General features: G+C 38.7%; 1 protein-coding gene across 1 annotated transcript; it reads left to right on the top strand.

Moving 5' to 3' along the window:
• The first annotated feature begins 14,729 nt into the window (after positions 1-14,729).
• On the top strand, positions 14,730-25,789 carry LOC146448524 (carbohydrate sulfotransferase 5-like). Its single transcript, XM_085102507.1, has 2 exons — positions 14,730-15,019; positions 24,303-25,789. The coding sequence occupies exon 2, from the start codon at positions 24,308-24,310 to the stop codon at positions 25,550-25,552; it is 1,245 nt and encodes a 414-aa protein (XP_084958633.1). The 5' UTR covers positions 14,730-15,019; positions 24,303-24,307; the 3' UTR covers positions 25,553-25,789.
• The last annotated feature ends 589 nt before the right edge of the window (positions 25,790-26,378 follow it).

Genomic DNA, 26,378 nt, shown 5'->3' with positions numbered 1-26,378 from the left:
GAGGAACCCAAATCTTCAAAAAATACGATAAAAGTACCACATTTTTACAAGAATTGGGCTATTTTAGAATACGACGCAAGGTTTTAAAACGTGTTAACTTCATATGGGGTTTTGGGAGCTTATTTCCGAGGGGGCTTAAACCTGCGTCAGCGCTGAATAATACACGGGGCTTAAAATATACCATCACATTCAATCCGTTGTGCATCAGTGCCACACATTGACATTTAAATCCTAGTTCAATGGCCTTAGCTCCAACGAGTCTCCTGTAGCTCAGTGGTGGAGCATTCGAACTAGTAATCGGAAGGTCTTACAGATTCGACTTCTGAGCACTCGAATTTCATTTTTCCGAGTTTGCCTGTGTCAAGCTGTGAATAATACATCTTTTCTCAAAAAAGCAGATGACAATTATCGTGTCTAATCATTGACAGGTTATGTGAAACTATTCTTATCACAAATGCATTTTGGTCAAATTGTTGTTCAGACCCCTTTTTACGATCTCAGCGCCAATATTCCCGTTCATGATATATGAATCATCTAACAAATACAGTATGAAAATTGATCCTTCACCGAGGTTTTAAAGAAGATAAATAAACTAAATGTTCATTATTTATGACCGAGCTTAACTATAAAATTACTCACATCAAGATGATTTGGATCTTACAAATTTAAGCTGTTGAATATTCACACTGATCGGTGCTCACTTTGCGGAGGGAGGTAATGTCATGCTAGAACTGCAAAGGCTAAGAATTAAATCGCCTGATCCACAGAATAATTTTGTGTTAGCAGCTCAGTGTAAATTTAATTCCCTCCAGCTCCTTTTCCTCTGGCCCTTGCCTGTCAGGGCCTGGTTTAATAGGCGCATAAATTATCCACAAAATTCTGTCGCCTCATGATCAGTTCTGTTACAGCTGACAAAAGATTTTTCCGTTGGCAAGAAAACATACTCACCGCAAGTTAATATTTGCTTGTTGCCTACCGAGCTGTACGATCCACTCGCCATTGGGTAAACTGAAAGATAGATAGTTTAACTACTCGTGTGATGAAACGTGCAAAACTGAACTGAAAGTCACTTATCTTGGCGTGGTTTCACAAGAAAACAAGAGAACAATGTTTTGAAATCATTCAACACCAGACATTCCGCTAAGTGTTCAAGGCAAAAGGTACGTTTCTTGTTTTATGTTTAGTCAAAGCCATGATAAGGGTAAAGCAAACCATCATTGTACATCTGTAAACTGGTAAGAATGCTCGATAATTGGACTGTTGCTGAGAGCTTGAAATCACCACGGATCCACACGCTTTGCATATGGCATGCTATTTTATAACACGCTTCCAAAAGATACTCATTTTAAGCCGTGATGCTCTAGCAAGCTACTTAAGACGGTCTTAGGCCCGAGTCAAACGTCGAATTTTACATCAGACGAACTATATCGTAGTTTGGTTAGACCCAAATGGAGAAAGCTCCACCGTTGTGTCAGACGTCGTATATAATTCATCGAACCAAATTCAGAGCAGCAAAAACGAATCTTTCGGTCAATAGGATTTCAGCGGGATTTATTCATCATATTCCATTAAAAAAAAAAAAAAGATCGACGTTTGCTCCATAGTCGATCAGACGGATAGAACGTGTTGGTCATTCGATATCGAGTCGGACGAACTCAGTTGAGTCAAACATTGAACTTAAACATGAACTTAATTTGCTCAGTTTTAGTTCATATCATTCGAAGTTCCACGTTTGAATAGGGCCTAAGAGACGTTTAATGAAGCGTGCATCGATCACGTTTTTCTATAAGACCTTTTATACGAATTTTTAGCCTGGAATAACGCAAAGACAGGTTTCAAGCCTGATGTTTGGACGAGATGTGATAACTGGATAAAATCACAACTTGTCACAGACTTGTCGAGCTGGATCGACCCTACTTCGCCCCTTCAGCGACCTATTTCCACTCCGAGAACAAAAGTTATTAGTCTTTCAATGTTTCAAAAATTGAAGTGACTTTGCGCTAAAGAAAACCCTAGTGATTTCACTACAAGGTTTTAGAACGTGCTCAAACAAATCGTTTGTTACCCCTGAAAGGTTGAAATGGAAGTCTGGGAAACAAAAGCCTCGTGTAAAACAATGAAACATGGCTGCGGGTCCAAAGTGCGCACAAAATGTATTAGACAAATTCGTTTAACCAGAGTCGGATGAGAAAAGTTTAGTTTTCATTTTGCTTTTACTGACTTATTCACACACATATATTGCGTATATCCCCACGGAATGCATTTCCTCATTTTCAACATCTATATTATATGCCTAAAGTCAAGTCTGTGTGAAGTATACTTTCTGATAATTCAACTCAAATTCTCCATCTATTCTCAGTGTACACTGTGTATCAGACTTCCAATGTCTATTGCATATAAAAAGACAAAATTGTATAGAACGTATGATTCCGGGCTTAACTCAACATCTCAGTGTGTCTTCTATCATGTTGTGTATCAGGCATATAAAAATATAAAACACTTAATATGCAAATCTATGATATATCTTACGTCTTATTATTTAAAACGCTTTGGGAAAATAATGGATCAGAGCCGACTGAATTAACTTTGCAGTGCATGTTAAAGTCCTAAAGTGAACTGTAAATTGCTTACTTATTATGAGCGATAGCAAAAAGGAGTTCATACAGGGGAAAAAAATTTTGGGAGTCAGTGGAACGGACGTGTACCTTCGGATTTAATTGATCAACCGTCGCTTACGAAGCCATAGAGGTAACTGCAGCAATGTGAACGTGAAGGGTACATTTATAGCGCTTGTCTTAAGTAGATTTTCGCGTACCAGGAGTTATTTGTTTACCATGCGTCTCATCAAATATGCCCAATGAAATGAAATTTTTTCAAAACGAAATCAAGTGTGCCCTCCTCAGGGCCATGCAGCGGTTTATTTCGATTCATATCTGTTCGCAAGGCTTAAATGGCTTCAGAAATTTGGATTTTGTCGTGAAGAAGATTAACAGTTTTCTTTGGCAACAGGTCAGCTGAAAATTTCTTAACTGATTGGAAAACTAATTCCTTTCTTTTACGAAGGGGCAAATATGTCATAAGAAAGCGACTAAACTGGGGGAATAAAACCAATTACGTTTCCTAAAATTTTCTGCAACTTAAATTTCAGCCAAAGTATACGAATAGATAAAACTGCTTTCCCTCACATAAATATTTCGTTAGTAGTGGACGCGGTAGATATTTTAAGTGTTTTGCTCAAATGTTATGAGTTGATGCGGTGTCTCCTATGTTTTGCTAAGTAACTATGTGCATGATTCACGCCCCCAGTTGAAGAGAGTTGTATTTAATTAGCAATTATCTGATTCAGTGAAGTAGATGAATAGTGCCGGCATATTAAGATGATGAAACATTATCGTGGATAGTCTTAGTAGTTTGTTCTTGTCATTTTCTTATGTTCGTCTTGCTCCGCTTTGACTTGCTGTACCTATTTGCGAGGTAAGCAAGCCACTACTCATATTATTTATTCATTTATTTTTTGAAATAAACGTTAATTGTTTAGCATGTTGCTAATGGACTATCAATATCATTTGTCAAGTCAGCTTAATTACTTACCGAGCGGAGCTAAGCAGCGCGAACTCGAGCGAAAAACTTATTTAACAATTATTCCACGAGCGCGTGTTGGATATGAGATGATAGATAGCCAACGAGGCGCGAAGCGCCGAATTGGCTCCAATTATCTCATATCCAACAAGCGCGGTTGGAATAATTGTTTTATTAAAAATAATCAAGTTATATTGGTAGGCCTTGCTGATATCCTTTTCAAGAGCAACTAGAAAACAATTTATGGTCGCTTCTTCTCGAGCATGGTTTAAGGCTGATATACCATGGCCGTTCAGCCAATCAAAACCCTGGAATTGCATTATACAATGATCCAGTTTTTAATAATTATATATATGTACATATTTTTCGTTGAAGATGTCCGCACTGTTGCCTAGCAACAGTGAAAAACAAAGTATGAATGACGTCAGACTGTCTGGCGTTGTCTGGAGCAAAATTTGCATACATCGGGAAAGTTTGCACGCCGGATCAAGTTTCAACTGCAATGTTCATCAATATCCAGAGGATACAAAACTATCTCTGCAGAATCTTTACCCTTTCTTCCAGAAGTCTTTTTTGTGAAAGATTACATTGAAGAAATTACACGTTTTGTGGCCGCGGTAAAATAATTTAAAATAACTAGCCTGTGAAACTACGAAAAGACCATGCTCATCAAAATAGTTGCTTTGTTCAGAAACCTTTTAATCTCCTCATCTGATGCTCCAATACGAGTAAAGAGGGCTTTCCACCCAGCCCCAGCTTCGCGAGTCACGTATTTCTAGTAAGTATTTTGCTTAAATGTATCCGTTGCCGATTGTCCTGTCTCCTACGGTTTTTTGAATTAAATATGTGCCTATCTGTGCACTTAGTGGCTTAGTAGTTAGTTTGTACTTGTGATTTTCTTGTGTTCACCTTGCTCCACCTGGACTCTTTGAAGCTATTTTCGGGGTAAGCAAGCTACTTCTCATATACGTTATTTTTTATTTATTTTGATAATAAACATTGATTGTTTAGCATGTTGCTAACGTAACGATGAATGTAATATGTCAAGTCCGCTTGATTACTTACCTTTGGCACACTTGTGTTTTATAACTGGATAACCTAAAAGAACTATTTCCTTAAAAGTTGACACTAGAGACAATATTCTTAGTATTCTTCTTAAATGGTATCGGTTGGTGCCCAGTCTCCTATGTTTACGGATTAAATGTGTGCACAAATCTTTGCACTTAGCGTGTTGTGAGCGTCAGCATCAATATCATATGTCAAGTCTGCATAATTACTTAGCCGTGGATGCTGGTTTTTTTTTTCGACCGGACTGATTCCTTTCACTTCAACTACGATCAAAAACGAAAGATTCACTTACGAACTTATCCAATGGCGCATGATAAGAGTTCTAAGTAGTACAGGGTTCATTTCGCAATGTGTGCGATATCGGATTTTTGGGTGAAATTTAACGTGGAATTCACTCGACAGGGGATGGATTTTTCTATAGAATATTCTTAGCCTGGGGCAGGATCCCTCTCAAAGAAAAAAATAAAAAAACAAGTTTAAAAATGGAATATGGTAGTTAAAGTAGATTGATTAAGTTTTCTCGTTGTGTGGTAGCCAGTGGTGCCACTGATCTGAAACATCAAGAAAAACTTAGGGTAAGTCAGCAGCGAGGTTGGTTTCCATAGAGGCCCTGAAAGGAGGATATTACTATCTTCCCATCGTACCTTGCGCCAATTTCGGTAAAATGGCTTCCGGTCAGTGAGAGGAATGCGCGTGTTTGAGGCCAAGTTTGAGCTGGATTTCTTCGTATCACAAATGATCCATGGTGAGTAATTTATCTTTATTTATTTCATTTACATTGAAATAAGGGAAAGGAATATTTTTCAGAGAGAGATATTCTTCAAAACAGCAATACTTTGCGTATTGTTCGTGGCTTGTCAACCATGACTGTTGTTATTGAATATGCATGACCTATTTTGAATGCGTCATTTCGGAACTTAAACGACGCGTCAATAGGATTATAATATTCAAATATTAGCTTTTATATTTCAAAGTTTCACTGGGAACTGGTCGACTCCTATTGACTCCACGTTTTCAACAAAAATGTTGAAGTTGAATGTGAGTGATTTTTGGCGCGATTTGTATCATGATTCGACCTGTATTTATTGCTTGGGACTCATGTTCCAAGCTCCTAGTATTCGAGATTTTCTTTACATGTTTTCGCTTCATGTATTTCGTTTTATTGTAAGAGCCATTACCCTCAAGTCAACATCTGAAGAAGTCGCCGAGAAAGGCACGAAACGTGCTTCAAGCGGTCGATCGAACGTTTTCAAACTGTCACTGTTTGCGGCGTGTTCGGAAACAGCACCAATCGCCGATTTTTCAGCTCATCTGGAAAGTTCACGTGCCCGAGAAGCATCTTATACTCTATAAATGCAGCATTTCCGAAGACTGCCTGATATCGACGGCTAAATCCACGCAATTCAAGTAAATAACACTCGATTTCTCGAAAACCTCGAGTTGCCGCGTTACTATCTCGACGGCGCCCATTGAAAAATGAAATTCAAGTGGGGCCAGCCGTTTGATTATATAGTTGCTACGCGGTGCATGCCGGGAAGATAGTAATATCCTCCTTTGCGGCCCTGTGTAATCTTAAAAAAATGGTACAATTTCCAATTAATTATAAGTAATATATTTCTAAAAACTAAAAGAATCAATAGATCACAGTTGAGCCATGTAGTTTTAAATGGGAGCTGATTTCAACTCTTATGCAAATGAGTTGTAGGTACAATGCAAAGTGACTTATAAAAGCTAATGAGGTTATGTCCTCGATAATTTGTGGAACAGAGGATTATAACTAGCAATGTTCCAGAAAATGGAAAGCTCTAGTTACATTTGAAAACTTACACTCCGTTACACAGAAAGAACAAATTTGAACAAATAATTTTTTTTTTAATAATACGATTTAATAATTTATACTAGAATTCTCTCGGTTTGGTAGCCAAGAAGTACAGTCTTTTCTATTCTATGGACAGATCAGGGTCCCTGCTGAAAATTATGCCTAAGCGGTTGACAGAGTTTGCCTTTCAGATCGAAGTTCGTTGTAGACCATGTTTGAAGATTTACCTGAAAGGTCGACAAGATTACCTGCGATTGACATTTGAAGGGTTCGTGTTAGTGGTGGAGGTTCATAGTATGGTTTGTCCTTCATTATTAAACGTGGTTTACTTGGGATTGTATTAATGACACCCATTAAAACAAAAGAGAAACAAGATGGTAATAAGCAATCCAAAATCTTATCACTTTTGAGGAAAGGGCTATCCTTGGAGAGGGCACTTATTTTGACCATCCTCTCACTGTAAAAATAAGGCTGAAAGAAAGCTTAAAACATGTTTGTTATTCCAAATAACTTGGTTAATAATACCAACAAACTGAGGAGGACCAAGCATCCAAACAGTCCATGTATTAAGCAGGCAACGAAATAGGCAGCCTTTGGGTATCAAAATTACAATGTAACAGACATTTGCCATTTACCCTCTCAAGACTGAAAAATCTAGAACTTTCTTCCAGGGGCTTTAGTAGTCCTCAACATATTTCTAAAGACACATAACTCACTCGCCGTGTAGATGTCATAGCTTCAAGGTCAAGTATTTTCAAGCCACCTTCATCAACATCATTTATACAATATAAATACGTTTCATTTTTTGGTTTTCTCTTCCAAACAAAAAAATTCTTAAGTTTCTTAAGCTAAGTGTTTAAGGCAAAAGGTACGTTCCTTGCTTTATGTTTAGTCAAAACCATGATAAGGGTAAAGCAAATCATCCTTGTACATCTGTAAACTGGTAAGAATGCCCGATAATTGAACTGTTGCTGAGAGCCTGAAATCACCACTGATCCACACGCTTTCCATATGGCATGATATTTTATAACACGCTTCCAAAAGATACTCATTTTAAGAATGCTCTAGCAAGCTACTTAAGACGGTCTTAGGCCCGAGTCAAACGTCGAATTTCACATCAGACGAACTATATCGTAGTTTGGTTAGACCCAGATGGAGAAAGCTCCACCGTTGTGTCAGACGTCGTATATAATTCATCGAACCAAATTCAGAGCAGCAAAAACGAATCCTTCGGTCAATAGGATTTCAGCGGGATTTATTCATTAAGTTCGATAAAAAAAAAAAACCTTTGTCCCATGGTCGACTAGACGGATAAAACGCGTTGGTCATTCGATATCGAGTCGGACGAACTCAGTTGAGTCAAACATGGAACTTAAACATGAACTTAATTCGCTCAGTTTTAGCTCATATCATTCGAAGTTTCACGTTTGAATAGGGCCTAAGAGACGTTTAGTGAAGCGTGCATCGATCACGTTTTTCTATAAGACCTTTTATACGAATATTTATTCTGAAATGACGCAAAATTATTCGAACATTTAAGCTGGTAAGACACGGTTCAAGCCTGATGCATGGACGAGATATGATAACTGGATAAAATCACAAAGCCTACAGACTTGTCGAGCTGGCTTGACCCTACTTCGCCCTTTCAGCGACCTATTTCTACTCCGAAAACAAAAGTTATTAGTCTTTCAATGTTTCGAAAGTTTGAAGTGACTTTGTGCTAAAGAAAACTCTAATAATTTCACTACAATTGAATCCAAATTTCTAAGGCGTTTAAGGTCTTCCAAACAGAATATGCCTTCCAAACAATTCGTTTTTTATCCCTAAAGGGTGTAATGGAAGTCGCGGAAACAAAAGCCTCGTGTAACATAATAAAACATGGCTGCGGGTCCGAAGTGCGCACAAAATGTATCACACAAATTCGTTTAACCAGAGTCAGATGAGAAAAGTTGAGTTTCCATTTTGCTTTTGCTGAGCGGTTATTCACACATATATATATATATTGCCTATATTCCCACGGAATGTATTTCCTTATTTTCAACATTTATGTTACATGCCTAAAGTCAAGACTGTGAAGTATACTTTCGGATAAGTCAACTCAAATTCTCCGTCTATTCTCAGTGTACACTGTGTATCATACATTCAATGTCTATTACATATCAAAAGACAAAACTGTATAAAATGTATATTCACGGGCTTTACTCAACATCTCAGTGTCTCTTCTATCATATTGTGTATCAGGCATATAAAAATATAAAACACTTTAGATGCAAATCTATTATATATCTTAAGTCTTATTATTTAAAGCGCTTTGGGATAGTAATGGATCGGAGCCGACTGAATTAACTTTGAGGTGCATGTTAAAGTCCTAAAATGAACCGTAAATGTCTTACTTATTATGAGTTCATACGGGGGAAATAAACATTTTCGAAGTCGGCGGAACGAACGCGTACCTTCCGATTTAATTAATCAACCGTCGCTTTAGAGGTAACTGCAGGAATGTGAACGTGAAGGGTACATTTATAGCGCTTGTCTTAAGTATATTTTCGCATACCAGAGGTCATTCGTCAGTACCATCCGTCTCATCAAACATGCCTAATGAAATGATTTTTTTTCAAAACGAAATCGAGTGTGCCCTTATCAGGGATACGCAGCGGTTTATTTCGATTCATGTCTGTTCGGGTGGCTTAAATGGCTCTAGAAATTCGGATGTTGTCGTGAAGAAGATTCAGAGTTTTCTTTGGCAAAAGGTCAGCTAAAAATTTCGTAACTGGGTGGAAAACTAATTCTTTCCTTTTACGAAGGGGCACTGATATGTCATCAAAAAGCGACTAAATTCGAGGAATAGAGCCAGCTCCGTTTCCTAAAGTTTTCTGCAACTTAAATTTCAGCTAAAGCATACGAATAGATCAAACTGCTTTCCCTCACATAAATATTTCGTTAGTAGTGGACGCGGTATATTTTTAAAGCGTTTTGCTAAAATGTGTTGAGTTGATGCGGTGTCTCCTATGTTTTACGAAGCAACTATGTGCATGGTTTACGCCCCCAGTTGAAGAGAGTTGTATTTAATTAGCAATTATCTGATTCAGTGAAGTAGATAAATAGTGCCGGCATATTAAGATGATGAAACATTATCGTGGATAGTCTTAGTAGTTTGTACTTTTCAGTTTCTTGTGTTCGTCTTGCTCCGCTTTGACTAGCTGTAGCTATCTGCGGGGCAAGCAGGCCACTACTCATATTATTTATTCATTTATTTTTTTTAATTAACGTTAATTGTTTAGCATGTTGCTAATGGACTATCAATATCATATGTCAAGTCAGCTTAATTACTTACCCTTGGTATGCTAATGAGCAACAAAATTTTAAGTATTTTGCTTAAATGTGTGCCCTGTCTCCTACGTTTTACTAATTAAATATGTGCATCTTTATGCACTTGGTGTCTTAGTAGTTTATACTTGTCATTTTCTTGTGCTCGTCTTGCTCCACCTGGATTCTTTGTAGCTATTTGCGGGGCACGCAAGCTACTTCTCCTATGTGTTATTTTTTATTTATTTTGATAATAAACGTTGATTGTTTAGCATGTTGCTAACGTAACCATCAATGTCATATGTCAAGTCCGCATAATTACTTACCCTTGGCATACTTGTGTTTTATAACCGGATTACGTAACAGAACTCATCGCCCAGAATGCAACGACATATCCGGGAGCTTGACTACGCCGCCGGCGGTAAATTTAAAAGGTAATCAGCGAAGCGGGCGTCAAACAAAATAGAAAATGATCTGAAAATGTCCAATATGGCTTCCGTTTCTCGAGTTTTCGTCCAAACTACTCAACATTTCATAGTTTTATCATATGGCTTTTACAGAACAGGGATAAATAAAAAATATTTGACCATCATCGACTTTCTAGTCCTTCTATAAACTCTGGCTATTTTTATCTGAAATTTAGCCATTTTAGTCACCAGTGGATATGGGAAGTCGCTTTTGATTCACATTAACACTGGATTTCTGTTGAACTAATACCCCAATTTCTGTTTTATCATGTGGCTATGGCAGTCAAGCTCTTAAGGACGCTTCACATAAATTTTCGTATGATTTTGACGGTTGGAAGTTCTGGCTTTAACGGAATTTCTGAAACCACAAGTCTGATCTCTCTAGTTTTTGTCACTGGTGAATCCCATGAGAACGCGCCTGACTTATTTCAAAACTTCCGCGTGTATACTAATGTATTCTAAGCTCCACTTCCACGAACAATAGCGCATGTGGCATCGCAATTAATCATTCAAGTCGAAAAGCTACCGCACATTACTTTAATCTTGAATTGTTGTTAAATGTTTCCGAGTTTTGTTCCTTACTTTAAGGTACTTTGCAGAAGAATACGAGCCAGTCGTCTTCACGTCACAAAGTGTCAATGACTGCATCGCTGTCTCTTAAACTCGCTAAAAGAACTTTCCATGAAAACATGCTCTAAAAACTTTGTTTTAAGCGACAGTTTTGTTTATGCGTAACCACTGACGACGCGCATCCAAGTCTTTTTATTGTTGCACATTGAGCTCTAATTTACATAAACCATTTTCTGCCGCTGCAAGTGTACCGCAGAAACGCTCGAGAAAGGTTCAAAATCTGATATTGAAAATGCGTTCCGTGCAAGAAATGCAACGCGTTGATATGGAGCTCTCTTCAGAGCTCGAAGAATCCCCGATCAATCCTGCTTTCTTGCACGTGTCTGTGCCATTATTGAACGGCTACAACCCTTTGATTTATCTGCGATTGAACGGCGTAAGCATGTTCGAAGCGGGCGTTTTTTTGCTGGCTGTTAAAACTACCTGCTATGAAAAAAACTATTTCAGAATATCGGGCCTATTTAGTCTACTTTGGTTGCACGTCTGGGTGGCCAAAGGGGAAAACTGAAGGGTTTACTTTTTTTACTGAAAATGCTGCGATGCGCCAGCGGAGACGCGTGAATATAACTGCCGCGGCGAATTTGGAAACTGAAGTTTCCAGCATTAGCCCATCCTCAACTGATTAAACACTCAATAACTGATTCGCACATCGCACTAGCTATGAAACTACGATCAGGTCATTTTTTTTATTCTCTTTATTCTCTCGACGAGGTTCGCGCAAAAACCAACGAAAAGTGAGATGAAAATTGACGCGGAAAATTTCTTCTGATCGCAGGTTGATTTATTAAAGCACCGTTTGTAAAACCACGCGTTCTTATGGTCTTAGAAGTCAGACGCTTGACTATCAGATTCCATCGAGTTAAATAAAATTTTCGCTGCACGCGAACTTTTTGATAAAATTATTTTTAAAGCCGTGAGTGCGGCGCGCCTTTAATTAGAGCGCTGTTGTTACTTCATCCCACCTTGGGATTTACTAATCGCATTCAACCGTTTGATTGACAGCAGCTGCAATGTGCAAAGGGACTTACGTATTCCCAAAACAAGACCTGTTGACCAATTACAGCGGAGTAGTTCCACATACGCAAATTATTATGCCGCCCGTTGATAAACAGGGCACTGCAAGTACATGTCGCCAAAGACAATAGCATTCTGGGCGATGATTTCCTTAAAAGTTGACACTAGAGACGATATTCTAAGTCACCGGAGCCTCAGTAATACCTTAAATGCTATCGGTTGGTGCCCTGTCTCCTTTGTTTTACGGATTAAATGTGTGCACAAATCCTTGCACTTAGCGTGTTGTGAGCGTCAGCATCAATATCATATGTCAAGTCTGCATAATTACTTAGCCGTGGCATGTTGTTTTTTTTTCGACCGGACTGATTCCTTTCACTTCAACTACGATCAAAAACGAAAGATTCACTTAAGAACTTACCCAATGGCGCATTATAACAGTTGTAAGTAGTACAGGGTTCATTTCGCAGTGTCTGCGATATCGGATTTTTGGGTGAAATTAACGTGGCATTCACTCGACAGGCGATGGATGTTTCTATAGAATTTCCTTTGACTGGAGAAGGATCCCTCTTAAAAGAAAAAAACAAGTTTAAAATGGAATATGGTAGTTAAAGTAGTTTGATTATGTTTTCTCGTTGTGTGATAGCGAGTGGTGCCACTCATCTAAAACACCAAGAAAAACTTAGGGTAGGTTGGTTTCCATAGAGAGGCCCTGTGTAATCTTAAAAAAATGGTACAATTACCAATTAATTATAAGTAATATATTCCTAAAAACTAAAAGAATCCATAGATCACAGTTGAGCCATGTAGCTATAAATGGTTTCAACTCTTATGCAAATGAGTTATAGGTACAATGCAAAGTGACTTCTAAAAGCTATTGAGGTTATGTCCTCGATAATTTGTAGAACAGAGAATTATAAGTAGCAATGTTCCAGAAAATCGAAAGCTCTATTTACATTTGAACACTTACACTTCCGTTACACAGAAAGAACAAATTTGAATAAATATTTTTTTTATAATACGATTTAATAATTTATACTAGAATTCTCTCGGTTTGGTAGCCAAGAAGTACAGTCTTTTTCATTCTATGGAAAGATCAGGGTCCCTGCTGAAAATTATGCCTTAGCGGTTGATAGAGTTTGCCTTTCAGATCGAAGTTCGTGTAAACCATTTTGGAAGAGATTAAAAGTAACGTCGAAAAATTTTCGCGCTCATCATTCATGTTAGTTTTCCAATGACGTTAACGCTCCACATTTAGCATTTCATCCAGAAGAATAACGATGCAGTTTTAATGTTCACTTTGCACTTCCACTAAAAAATGACGTTTAAAACTTCCATGGCCATTTTGCCTTTGCATCCAAACCGACGTGGAAATTTCCATCGCCATTTTGCCTTTGCATCAAAACCGACGTGGAAATTTCCATGGCCATTTTGCCTTTGCATCAAAACTGACGTGGAAATTTCCATGGCCATTTTGCCTTTGTATCAAAACCGACGTGGAAATTTCCATGGCCATTTTGCCTTTGTATCAAAACCGACGTGAAAATTTCCAAGGATATTTTGCCTTTATATCAAACCGACGTGGAAATTTACATGGCCATTTCGCCTTTGTATCAAAACCGACGTGGAAATTTCCAAGGATATTTTGCATTCGTATCAAAACCGACGAGGAAATTTCCATGGACATTTTGCCTTTGTATCAAAAACTGGCATGGAAATTTCCATGGCTATTTTCCCTTTGTATCACAAACTGATGTTGAAAATTTCCATGGCCATTTTTAATTTTATTTTTGTTGATGGAAGGCAGCATATTCTAAGAAAGACATTTTTCGCAACATCTTGCAAAACAAAGCAAAGGTTTGGCAAAAAAATACCCTCTATTGGCGAAAAATTGCAAACCTACGTTCCAATTCGGTAAAATTTACTCCTTTTATGAAAATGTTTTACACACGACTAGCCAAGTAACCCAAATCTTGCAAAAATACGATAAAAGAGCCACATTTTCACCAGAATTGGGCTATTTTAGAATACGATGCAAGGTTTTAGAACGTGTTAACTTCGTATGAGGTTTTAGATGGGCTTATAAACAGAGGGGTTTATTTCTGAGGGGGGTTAAACCTGTGTCGAGCGCTGAATAATACAGCATTTTCATTCATTCACCGGGCTTAAAATATACCATCACATTTAATCCATTGTGCATCAGTGCCACAAATTGACATTTAAATCTTAGTTCAATGGCCTTAGCTCCAACGAGTCTACTGTAGCTCAGTGGTAGAGCATCCGAACTAGTAATCGGAAGGTCTTACAGATTCGATTCCTGAGCACTCGGATTTCCTTTCTCCGAGTTTGCCTTTGTCAAGCTGTGAATAATACATCAAAAAAGCAGATGACAAGTATGGTGTCTAATCATCGACAGGTTATGTGAAATTATTTTTATTACAAATGCCTTTTGGTCAAATTGTTGTTCAGACCCCTTTTTACGATCTCAATGCCAATATTACCGCTCATGACAAATGAATCATCAAACAAATACAGCATAAAAATTGATCCTCTACCGAGGTTTTAAAGAAGATAAATAAACTAAATGTTCATTATTTATGACCGTGCTTAAATATAAAATTACTCACATCAAGATGATTTGGATCTTACAAATTTAAGCTTTTGAATATTCACAATCGGTGTTCACTTTACGGAGGGAGGTAATGTCATGCTAGAACTGCACAGGCTAAGAATTAATCGCCTGATCCATAGAATAATCTTGTGTTAGTAGCTGTAAATTTAATTCCCTCCAGCTCCTTTTCCTCTGGCCCTTGCCTGAGGGCCTGGTTTAATAGGCGCATAAATTTTCCACAAAATTCTGTCTCCTCATGATCAGTTCTGTAACAGCTGACAATAGATTTTTCTGTTGGCAAGAAAACATACTCACCGCAAGTTAATATTTGCTTGTTGCCTACCGAGCTGTACGATCCACTCGCTATCAGCGTAAACTGAAAGATAGTTAGTTTAATTTCTCGTGTGATGAAACTTACAAAACTGAACTGAAAGTCACTTATCTTGGCGTGGTTTTACAAGAAAACAAGGGAACAAAGCTTTGAAATCATTCAACACTAGACATTCCGTTAAGTGTTCAAGGCAAAAGGTACGTTCCTTGCTTTATGTTTAGTCAAAACCATGATAAGGGTGAAGCAAACCATAATTGTACATCTGTAAACTGGTAAGAATGCTCGAGAATTGAACTGTTGCTGAGAGCCTGAAATCACCACGGATCCACACGCTTTGCTTATGGCATGCTATTTTATAACACGCTTCCAAAAGATACTCATTTTAAGAATGCTCTAGCAAGCTACTTAAGACGGTCTTAGGCCCGAGTCAAACGTCGAATTTTACATCAGACGAACTATATCGTAGTTTGGTTAGACCCAAATGGAGAAAGCTCCACCGTTGTGTCAGCGGCGTATATAATTCATCGAAGCAAATTCAGAGCAGCAAAAACGAATCTTTCGGTCAATAGGATTTCAGCGGGATTTATTCATCATAATCGATTAAAAAAAAAAAAAAGATCGACGTTTGCTCCACAGTCGATCAGACGGATAGAACGTGTTGGTCATTCGAAATCGAGTCGGGCGAACTCAATTGAGTCAAACATGGAACTTAAAAAAGGAACTTAATTCGCTCAGTTTAGTTCGTGTCATGTTAAGTTCCACGTTTGATTAGGGCTTGAGTGAAATTTAATGAAGCGTGCATCGATCACGTTTTTCTATAAGACCTTTTATACGAATTTTTAGCCTGGAATAACGCAAAATTATACTAACATTTCAGCTGGTAAGACAGGTTTCAAGCCTGATGTTTGGACGAGATATGATAATTGGATAAAATCGCAAAGCTTACAGACTTGTCGAGCTGGATCGACCCTACTTCGCCCTTTCAGCGACCTATTTCCACTCCAAGAACAAAAGTTATTAGTCTTTCAATGTTTCGAAATATTGAAGTGACTTTGCTCTAAAGAAAACTCTAGTGATTTCACTACAAGGTTTTAGAACGTGCTCAAACAAATCGTTTGTTACCCCTGGAAGTTTGTAATTGAAGTCTTGGAAACAAAAGCCTCGTGTAAAACAATGAAACATGGCTGCGGGTCCAAAGTGCACACAAAATGTACCAGACAAATTCGTTTAACCAGAGTCGGATGAGAAAAGTTTAGTTTTCATTTTGCTTTTGCTGACTTATTCACACACATATATTGCGTATATCCCCACGGAATGTATTTCCTCATTTTCAACATCTGTATTATATGCCTAAAGTCAAGTCTGTGTGAAGTATACTTTCTGATAAATCAACTCAAATTCTCCATCTATTCTCAGTGTACAGGCACTGTGTATCAGACTTCCAATGTCTATTACATATCAAAAGACAAAATTGTTTAGAACGTATAATCCCGGGCTTAACCCAACATCTCAGTGTGTCTTCTATCATGTTGTGTATCAGGCATATAAAAATATAAAACACTTTAGATGCATATCTATGATATATCTTACGTCTTATTATTTAAAACGCTTTGGGAAAATAATGGATCAGAGCCGACTGAATTAACTTTGCAGTGCATGTTAAAGTCCTAAAGTGAACTGTAAATTGCTTACTTATTATGAGCGATAGCAAAAAGGAGTTCATACAGGGGAAAATAAAAATTTTGGGAGTCAGCGGAACGGACGCGTACCTTCGGATTTAATTGATCAACCGTCGCTTACGAAGCCATAGAGGTAACTGCAGCAATGTGAACGTGAAGGGTACATTAATAGCGCTTGTCTTAAGTAGATTTTCGCGTACCAGGAGTCATTTGTATACCATGCGTCTCATCAACTATGCCCAATGAAATGAAATTTTTTCAAAACGAAATCAAGTGTGTCCTTCTCAGGGCCACGCAGCGGTTTATTTCGATTCATATCTGTTCGCAAGGCTTAAATGGCTTCAGAAATTTGGATTTTGTCGTGAAGAAGATTAACAGTTTTCTTTGGCAACAGGTCAGCTGAAAATTTCTTAACTGAATGGAAAACTAATTCCTTTCTTTTACGAAGGGGCAAATATGTCATTAGAAAGCGACTAAAGTCGAGGAATAAAAACAATTACGTTTCCTAAAATTTTCAGCCAAATTATGCGAATAGATAAAACTGCTTTAGTAGTGGACGCGGTAGATATTAAAGTGTTTTGCTCAAATGTTATGGGTTGGTTCGCTGTCTCCTATGTTTTGCGAAGTAACTATGTGCATGATTCACCCCCCCCCCCCCCCCCTCCTTGAAGTGAGTTGTTTTTAATTAGCAATTATCTGATTCAGTGAAGTAGATAAATAGTGCCGGCATATTAAGATGATGAAACATTATCGTGGATAGTCTTAGTAGTTTGTTCTTGTCATTTCCTTATGTTCGTCTTGCTCCGCTTTGACTAGCTGTAGCTATTTGCGAGGTAAGCAAGCCACTACTCATATTATTTATTCATTTATTTTTTTGAAATAAACGTTAATTGTTTAGCATGTTGCTAATGGACCATCAATATCATGTGTCAAGTCAGCTTAATTACTTACCCTTGGTATACAAGTGCTTTTTGGCCGGACTACTTAACCTAACAGAAATATTTCCTTAAAAGTGAACACGAGAGGCAACATTTTTCCTCGCGAAGCGAGGTAAATAAATTTGTCGGGCCGAGCCGGTCCGAGCGGAGCTAAGCCGCGGGAATTCGAGCGAAAAATATATTTAACAATTATTCCACGAGCGCGCGTTGGATATGAGATGATAGATAGCAAACGAGGCGTGAAGCGCCGAATTGGCTACAATCATCTCATATCCAACAAGCGCGGGTGGAATAATTGTTTTATTAAAAATAATCAAGTTATATTGGTAGGCCTTGCTGATATCCTTTTCAAGAGCAACCAGAAAACAATTTATGGTCGCTACTTCTCAAGCATGGTTTAATGGCTCATATACCATGGCCGTTCAGCCAATCAAAACCCTGGAATTACATCATACAATGATCCAGTTTTTAATAATTATATATATGTGCATATATTTCGTTGAAGATGTCCGCACTGTTAAGTAAGTAAGTTTATTTTGCCACACCACAAATACAATGTTGCCTAGCAACAGTGAAAAACAAAGTACGAATGACGTCAGACTGTCTGGCGTTGTCTGGAGCAAAATTTGCATTCGTCGGGAAAGTTTGCTTGCTGGATTAAAATTTTAACTGCAATGTTCATCAATATTAATTCACTGGATACACAACTATCTCTGCAGAATCTTTTTTGAGAAAGATTGCATTGAAGAAATTACACGTTTTGTGGCCGCGGTAAAATAATTTTGCGTGGGGAAATAAATTCATCTAAGACGACAGCGCTGTACGCCCGTTGTACATTCCATCGCGCCAGAAATAGATTTTCAACCGCAAACTAGCCTGTGGAACTACGAAAAGACCATGCTCATCAAAATAGTTGCTTTGTTCAGAAACCTTTTAATCTCCTCATTTGATGCTCCAATACGAGTAAAGAGGGCTTTCCACCCAGCCCCAGCTTCGCGAGTCACGTATTTCTAGTAAGTATTTTGCTTAAATGTATCCGTTGCCGATTGTCCTGTCTCCTACGGTTTTCGAATTAAATATGTGCGTATCTGTGCACTTAGTGGCTTAGTAGTTAGGGCCTGTTCACAGGGAGGTGGGGGACCCCGGGAAGGTGAGGTACCCCGCCTCGGTGGGGTTACCAATCTCTCCATACAATCTCTCTTTATTTCTTGATCGCGTTCACATGTGAAGTGTGGTTTCTTGATCGCGTTCACATGTGAAGTGTGGTACCTCACCGAGGCGGGTTGCCCGGTCAGCCGAGGCGGGTAACCCGCTTAGCTGGGTTGAGTTTTCTCCATGTGAATGCTGGAGGTGGGGTGGGGTGATGTTCATCCGGGCAATTGTCTCTGAATTCAGTTCAAGCGTGGCGAGCTTTTTCGCAGATATCACCTTCAAAACATAGACAACAATGCCATTGAAGGAGTTGAAGGTGCATTTGTCGAGTCTGATAACCAAGCTGATCTACTGGTCTTGGATGAAGGTGAAGTCGTGCCCGTAGAACAACGAAAGGAAAAGTGTCTTCCATCCGCCATCTTTGTTGATATATGTACTTAGCGACCACGCGATAGCTTTTTTAAACCTCACCCCAGCGCCCCGGGGTTGCATGTGAAGGCCTGTTTTTTCTGACCCCGGGTAGATGGGGTACCTCACCTTCCCGGGGTCCCCCACCTCCATGTGAACAGGCCCTTAGTTTGTACTTGTGATTTTCTTGTGTTCGCCTTGCTCCACCTGGACTCTTTGAAGCTATTTTCGGGGCAAGCAAGCTACTTCTCATATACGGTATTTTTTATTTATTTTGATAATAAACATTGATTGTTTAGCATGTTGCTAACGTAACGATGAATGTCATATGTCAAGTCCGCTTGATTACTTACCTTTGGCATACTTGTGTTTTATAACCGGATTACCTAACAGAACTATTTCCTTAAAAGTTGACACTAGAGACAATATTCTAAGTATTCTTCTTAAATGCTATCGGTTGGTGCCCTGTCTCCTATGTTATACGGATTAAATGTGTGCACAGATCCTTGCACTTAGCGTGTTGTGAGCGTCAGCATCAATATCATATGTCAAGTCTGCATAATTACTTAGCCGTGGCATGCTGTTTTTTTCGACCGGACTGATTCCTTTCACTTCAACTACGATCAAAAACGAAAGATTCACTTACGAACTTACCCAATGGCGCATTAAAACAGTACTGAGTAGTACAAGGTTCATTTCGCAATGTGTGCGATATCGGATTTTTGGGTGAAATTAACGTGGCATTCACTCGACAGGCGATGGATTTTTCTATAGAATTTCGTTAGACTGGAGAAGGATCCCTCTCAAAAGAAAAAAACAAGTTTAAAATGGAATATGGTAGTTAAAGTAGTTTGATTATGTTTTCTCGTTGTGTGATAGCGAGTGGTGCCACTCATCTGAAACATCAAGAAAAACTTAGGGTAAGTCAGCAGCGAGGTTGGTTTCCATAGAGAGGCCCTGTGTAATCTTAAAAAAATGGTACAATTACCAATTAATTATAAGTAATATATTCCTAAAAACTAAAAGAATCCATAGATCACAGTTGAGCCATGTAGCTATAAATGGTTTCAACTCTTATGCAAATGAGTTATAGGTACAATGCAAAGTGACTTCTAAAAGCTATTGAGGTTATGTCCTCGATAATTTGTAGAACAGAGAATTATAAGTAGCAATGTTCCAGAAAATCGAAAGCTCTATTTACATTTGAACACTTACACTTCCGTTACACAGAAAGAACAAATTTGAATAAATATATTTTTTTATAATACGATTTAATAATTTATACTAGAATTCTCTCGGTTTGGTAGCCAAGAAGTACAGTCTTTTTCATTCTATGGAAAGATCAGGGTCCCTGCTTAAAATTATGCCTTAGCGGTTGACAGAGTTTGCCTTTCAGATCAAAGTTCGTTGTAAACCATTTTTGAAGATTTACCTGAAAGGTCGACAAGATTACCTGCGATTGATATTTGAAGGGTTCGTGCTAGTGGTGGAGGTTCATAGTATGGTTTGTCCTTCATTATTAAACGTCGTTTACTTAGGATTGTATTAATGACACCCATTAAAACAAAAGAGAAACAAGATGGTAATAAGCAATCCAAAATCTTATCACTTTTGAGGAAAGTGCTATCCTTGGAGAGGGCACTTATTTTGACCATCCTCTCACTGTAAAAATAAGGCTGAAAAAAAGCTTTGCCCTCGCTTAAAACATGTTTGTTATTCCAAATAAATTGGTGAATAATACCAACAAACTGAGGAGGACCAAGCATCCAAACAGTCCTTGTATTAAGCAGGCAACGATATAGGCAGCCTTTGGGTATCAAAATTACAACGCAACAGACGTTTGCCATTTACCCTCTCAAGATAAAAATCTAGAACTTTCTTCCAGGGGCTTTCGTAGTCCTCAACATATTTCTTGAGACACATAACTCACCCGCCGTGTAGATTTCGTAGCTTCAAGGTCAAGAATTTTCAAGCCACCCTCATGAACATCATTTATACGATATTAATACGTTTCTTTTTTTGGTTTTCTCTTCCAAACAAAAGAATTCTTAACAATCATTCGCCGTTCGCGAAGGCGAAGTAAATATTGGTGAATATTCCCCGAGACGAATTTTAGTATAATTACTCTGGCGATTATCAGAGAAAAACAAGAACTGTCCGAAAAATGTCAATTTTGTTTGTTTGTTTGTTTGTTTCAAATTGTCACGCGTCAATGAATAGAGATGTGCAAAGTCGAAATCACATGATCAATCAATAAACTGCTCATGCCTCAAACTGAATGTCAGTATTCTTTAGTTCTTTTTCGTTTCAATGAGACAAAGCACTGAATTATTCAGTGAATGAATGTTGGGTTTCTCCAACCGGTTTACTAAAATAGATGGAGATGAACAAGGCTGTTTGGTGCAAAACTCGAGGATGACGCGTGTTAGAATCAAGTCCTTTATTGGCCTCACTAAACAAGTCCAAGCTTGTCCTAATGAAAATTCGTTTTGACACGATGACTTTAGAAGTTGTAGAGAGCCGCTCGAATCGACAACGCAATACATGTAGTTTTCTTAAACCTGCTGTCTTTTCTCCTCGCTGAAACCTAAAACTTAGAGAGACATTTATTCGTCTCGTTTACTTCCATGCTTTCAAATTCTGTCTTAAATTCGTTTCCTTGGTGAAACCATTTTGTGATGAAGTAAAGTTTTGCGCGAATTTAATTTCTTGGTTTTTTTTAAGCTTATGTTGTTATCAGCATCGACAATATTTCAATTACAATTGAAACGGTTTTTTATTTGAATAAGCAAAACTTTAATATCATTCTTTCGAAAAGTGTCAATCCAGATTTGGTTGCATCTTTGCTACCTTTCGGGACTGCATTTTCTTTCATCGTATTTTATGTCTTCCTCAGAAACATCAACAAATCGATAAGCGGCCATTTTGACTGAAAAACAAACCTCCCGCTATATTCAGCTCGCGGGACGTGATTATAAATAGCAAGATATGACGAAATTCTCAGCCAATGATATCAACGGAATCTGTATAATCACCTGAGTAATTACACCAAAGTTCTTTGTTTCTCGTTGATTAGTTTGCCAGACAAAAATATTAAAGCGGCGTTCAATGAAATTTCGGAAATTGCAAAAGATTTCACTATTTGTATTCTAACGAGAGTGAGATGAGAGAGTAAGACCCCTCCATCCTCACATGCTCCGCATGCTCAGCTTATTAATGAATTGAGATGAAGTTTTCTTTTCTCCTTGTTGCATTATTGTAATCAAAATGTACGCCAAGAATTTTAACAGAGATTTTACGCTTGCCGCAATTACCCAAGAAAAATAATTTTGTTTTCTCCTAGTTAATTTTAAGACCCGAACAGTTTGAGAAAGCCTCAAGATTTTCTTAAAAAAATCGTAGGAAGTAATATCTCGGAGAAAGCAGCTCAGATCATTGGCAAAGAATGACACGTTTACCTCAACATCACGAATACGTATTCCGTGGTTAAAATTGGTAAAATGTCCCGGCTATATACAATTTATCTGGGTCAGCTTGGTTAAAAAGAAAGCCAGCTTTCCGACGTTCCTTGCTTCTTCCCATGTCTTTAATAGTTCTTTGCTCCTTTAGACAGTCTCATAACGCAAATCATCATACATTCCTGGAGAAAATGAATTCGTGATCCTGATATCGGAGAAAACGAGATATTATCGCTCTTGATTTGCCGTTCTTTCCGGCCTTTCGCACCCTGTGTTCACGTTGAGGCTCGATCTGCCTAGCCTCTTCCGAAGAGGTGTGCAATACTTGCTCAAAAAATTTGCCGAGGACGGTTCCTTTTCCTTCGTCTCATCTTGTGTACCATAAAATCAAATAATTTCTTCTGGAAACATTACTTCGTTATCGGATACACTTGAATAACTTCCCCGCTCCTTTTGTCTTTAACTCTGATTCATTTTTAGCCATAAAAGAAATAAAGAATCGTTTAACGAAGGGGGTAGCTTTGAAAGTACGTCTATCCGTTCAACATACCTCGACGCAGTCTTTTTGGAGATGGGTATCATTTCGCCTTCTATACAAATGTATACTATTATTCCAAGTAAAATATTTCGGAACAAAGTAACTATTGCGCACAATTGTGCATTTCCGACTTTATTATCAATTAAATTCTCCTAACCTAAAAGTTTAATAGCTGATTATGGCTGTCACATTGGAGGACAATACGAGGTGCTCGGTGTAAGTTATCCCTGCATGCAGACTTAGGGTTCATCCCACGCAGTGTCTACATAATTGTGAAGTGGTAAGATAAGGCAGTCGTACACGCATTTGGATGCCTCAAGCGTGAGACACGATCTAATTCGGAAAGGTAAACCCTGGCGCTTGTTTGCCTTCCTGAATATTACATCAACCTATTCCTTCCAAGACAGAATTTCATCTAACGTCACCCCCAAGTATATAATATGAAATACGAACGGACAAACTACAACTTTTCCCACCTCGGGCTCGAAACCCACTGGCGAGATCGGGCCGAATTTTGCAAGACTTGCAGTTGTTAGTTCTGGAGAATATAGAGCATTCAAAACTCCTGAATTCGCTGGTTATAAACAATGCCCTTCACGTTAAAATATGATAAATTGCAATCATAAGCTTTAATAACGGTAATAAATGTGAGAGCACAAAGTTTCGGCCAATAAACCAACTGGTCATGCAGTGGCTAAAAACACATGGTGGACAGTGAATTTGTCTCAATGTGATGGACTTATCTCGGTTACATGACAGGTTTACTGAAATTCTTCCAGCATTTTAATTACAATCAAATTGGTACAAAACGTCCAATCTTGTTCCGTGAAGAATTTCAAATTATAGCGTTAGATATCGCATTTCTTGATTTGTTGCTAACATTCGTTGATGACATGCTCGATGGAAATATGGCCGTGTACCATTAGTCAAATGTCACAACTTTCACCTCTCACTTGTGGAACAAAAACTGGATTGCGACCAAATGTTTTAACATATTTTCACAGCCGGTTGATGGAAGTTTGCATTGATATGCAGAGGTGCCTGTGAGTACGACCCTCTTTTGTAATTTATCCGTCTGAACTTGGGCCAAATCGAATGATCAGATATTTTTCGTTGCTGACCTTCTCATTGAAATGGCTTTTAAACCTGGAACAGAAAGTTCAGTGAAGAGTTTCTCCAGACAAAATATGATGAAAACCAAAATTTCAGCTTTGTCCCCGAGTTTTCGATATTCTCTCTCGTCCTCTCTTTCATCTCTTTGTTCCCACCTTTATGATTTGCAATGTTTGTCATTTGTATGTCTACAGATACTATGCGAAGACCCAAATGCAGGCACATATTTTTGGGTTTGCTGATCGTCACCCTGCAAGTTCTCCTTGTCACACGGCCATGGATCGGTACGAACATGAAACTAAGGTTGACCATCCATACGGCAAACTCAAGAATCACGGCAGAGTCAAACACGACAAAGGCGAATATCAGCAACAACAAGCCAAGGTTAAATGTGATTATTTTGACCCACATAAGATCTGGGTCGTCTTTTACTGGGAACCTGTTTAACTTTCATCCAGACGTGTTTTTTCTTTTTGAACCACTTAATGAGTTAAGGATGGTAACGTACGGTGATCGAGATTTAGGCGAGTGGCCATCCTTAGATGAGAAGGCGAACGTAGCATACAGGCTCGACTTTTCTAACTTGCTTCAGGACATATTCAAGTGCGACTTTAAAAGAAATACCACACTCAAATTAATATTTCCCAATTGGTTAAGAAAATCAGTAAGTGGTACTACGTTTGCATGGAAAAGCAAAAACACGATAATCTCCAACGAATCAATAGCAGAAGTTTGCAAATCCCGAAAGATTACAGTTATCAAAATCATGCAGACAAGACTTCCAAGAGAAAATGGAATGCGTGAACTTCAGCGGGTATGTACTACTGAACCGACGCAGTTTGAATGCATGATAATTCACCTTGTTAGAGATCCCCGAGCTGTGATAACGTCTGCAATTGGGAGAGGGTTCTTTTTGCCAAATGGGCCAAAGAGAAAACTGATTACTTTAAAAAATACAACCAGCAAGGGAAAAGAAATCATAAAGAATAACACGCGAATCATATGCTCCCTAGTTGAAGAAAATCTGAATTATGTAAATGAAGAGTGGTCCAACTGGTTCAAAGACCGCTACATCCTGGTTCGTTACGAAGACGTACCTGGGGATTTGTTAACGGCAGTACACCGTATGTACAATTTTACTGGTCTTCCAATGGCCGATTATGTTAAAAAGTGGATTATTGAGGGCAAATCGCCCGGCGGTATAGAAAGAAGCGAACCCGAATTTGTCATTTCCAAGAACGATGTAAAAAATCGCGATAAGTGGAGATTTGGCATCGGCTCGTCCCTGGTAGCCGAGTTTGAAGAGGTCTGCTGGCCACTTATGTACATTATGGGGTATATTTCTATTAATGGATCTGAACATCTTTTACATGATACGAAGTTCAAGTTGTGGACTGAAAAGATGCCCTTCTCTTTTGGAGACTCAAGGATGGCGAAGACATAGAGTGCAATGCCTACATCCGTCTCTCCATCCCTCCTTCCCTTACGTCCTCCCTTTCTCCCACCACTCCTTCTTTCCTTCTCTCCTTACTTTCTTCTTTGTTTGCTTTCATCCTTCCTTTCATTCCAATCTCCCTTTCTCTCTCCTTCTTTTCCTCCTTCCTTCCTTGCTTGCTTCCTTCCTTCCTTTTTTCCTTCCTTCCTTCCTTCCTTCCTTCCTTCCTTCCTTCCTTCCTTCCTTCCTTCCTTCCTTCCTTCTTTTCTACCATCGTACCTCAGCCCCCACTCTCTTCACTCTTTTCCACCATCCCCCTCCTTCCTTCCCTCCTTCCTTCCTTCCTTCCTTCCTTCCTTCCTTCCTTCCTTTCCTTCCTTCCTTCCTTCCTTCCTTCCTTCCTTCCTTCCTTCCTTCCTTCCTTCCTTCCTTCCTATCTTCTTTCATTCGCTACCTCCTTTCTTCCCAGCCTTATCCCTCCCCTATTCATTCCTTCCTTCCTTCACTCTCGCCTTTCTTCCTAGTTTCATTCCTCCTCCATTCATTTGTTCCTTCATTCTTTCCTTCCGTTATTCCTAGCTTCATCCCTCCCACATTCATTCCTTCCTTCACTCTTTTCTTTCTTCCTCGTTTCATCCCTTCCTCCCTTCCTTCCTTTCTCGCCCCCTCTTTTTTTGCCATCGTTCCTCAGTCCCCACACCCTTCCTTCTTTTCCACCATGCTCCCTCTCTTTCTCCCAGGCCTTGCCAATCAATTTGTTCCAGTGACGTAGCCGAGGTGAACGGCCGGTTAAAAAAGAAAAAAAAAGAGTGCACATGTGTTTCCTTTTTTTTTT

This window comes from Pavona decussata, unplaced genomic scaffold, assembly GCF_977016875.1.
Source record: "Pavona decussata unplaced genomic scaffold, jaPavDecu1.1 SCAFFOLD_912, whole genome shotgun sequence".
In the NCBI taxonomy this organism is placed as follows: Eukaryota; Metazoa; Cnidaria; class Anthozoa; order Scleractinia; family Agariciidae; genus Pavona; species Pavona decussata.
Note: the sequence above shows the minus strand (reverse complement) of the source record. Positions and strands in the feature narration are given on the sequence as shown.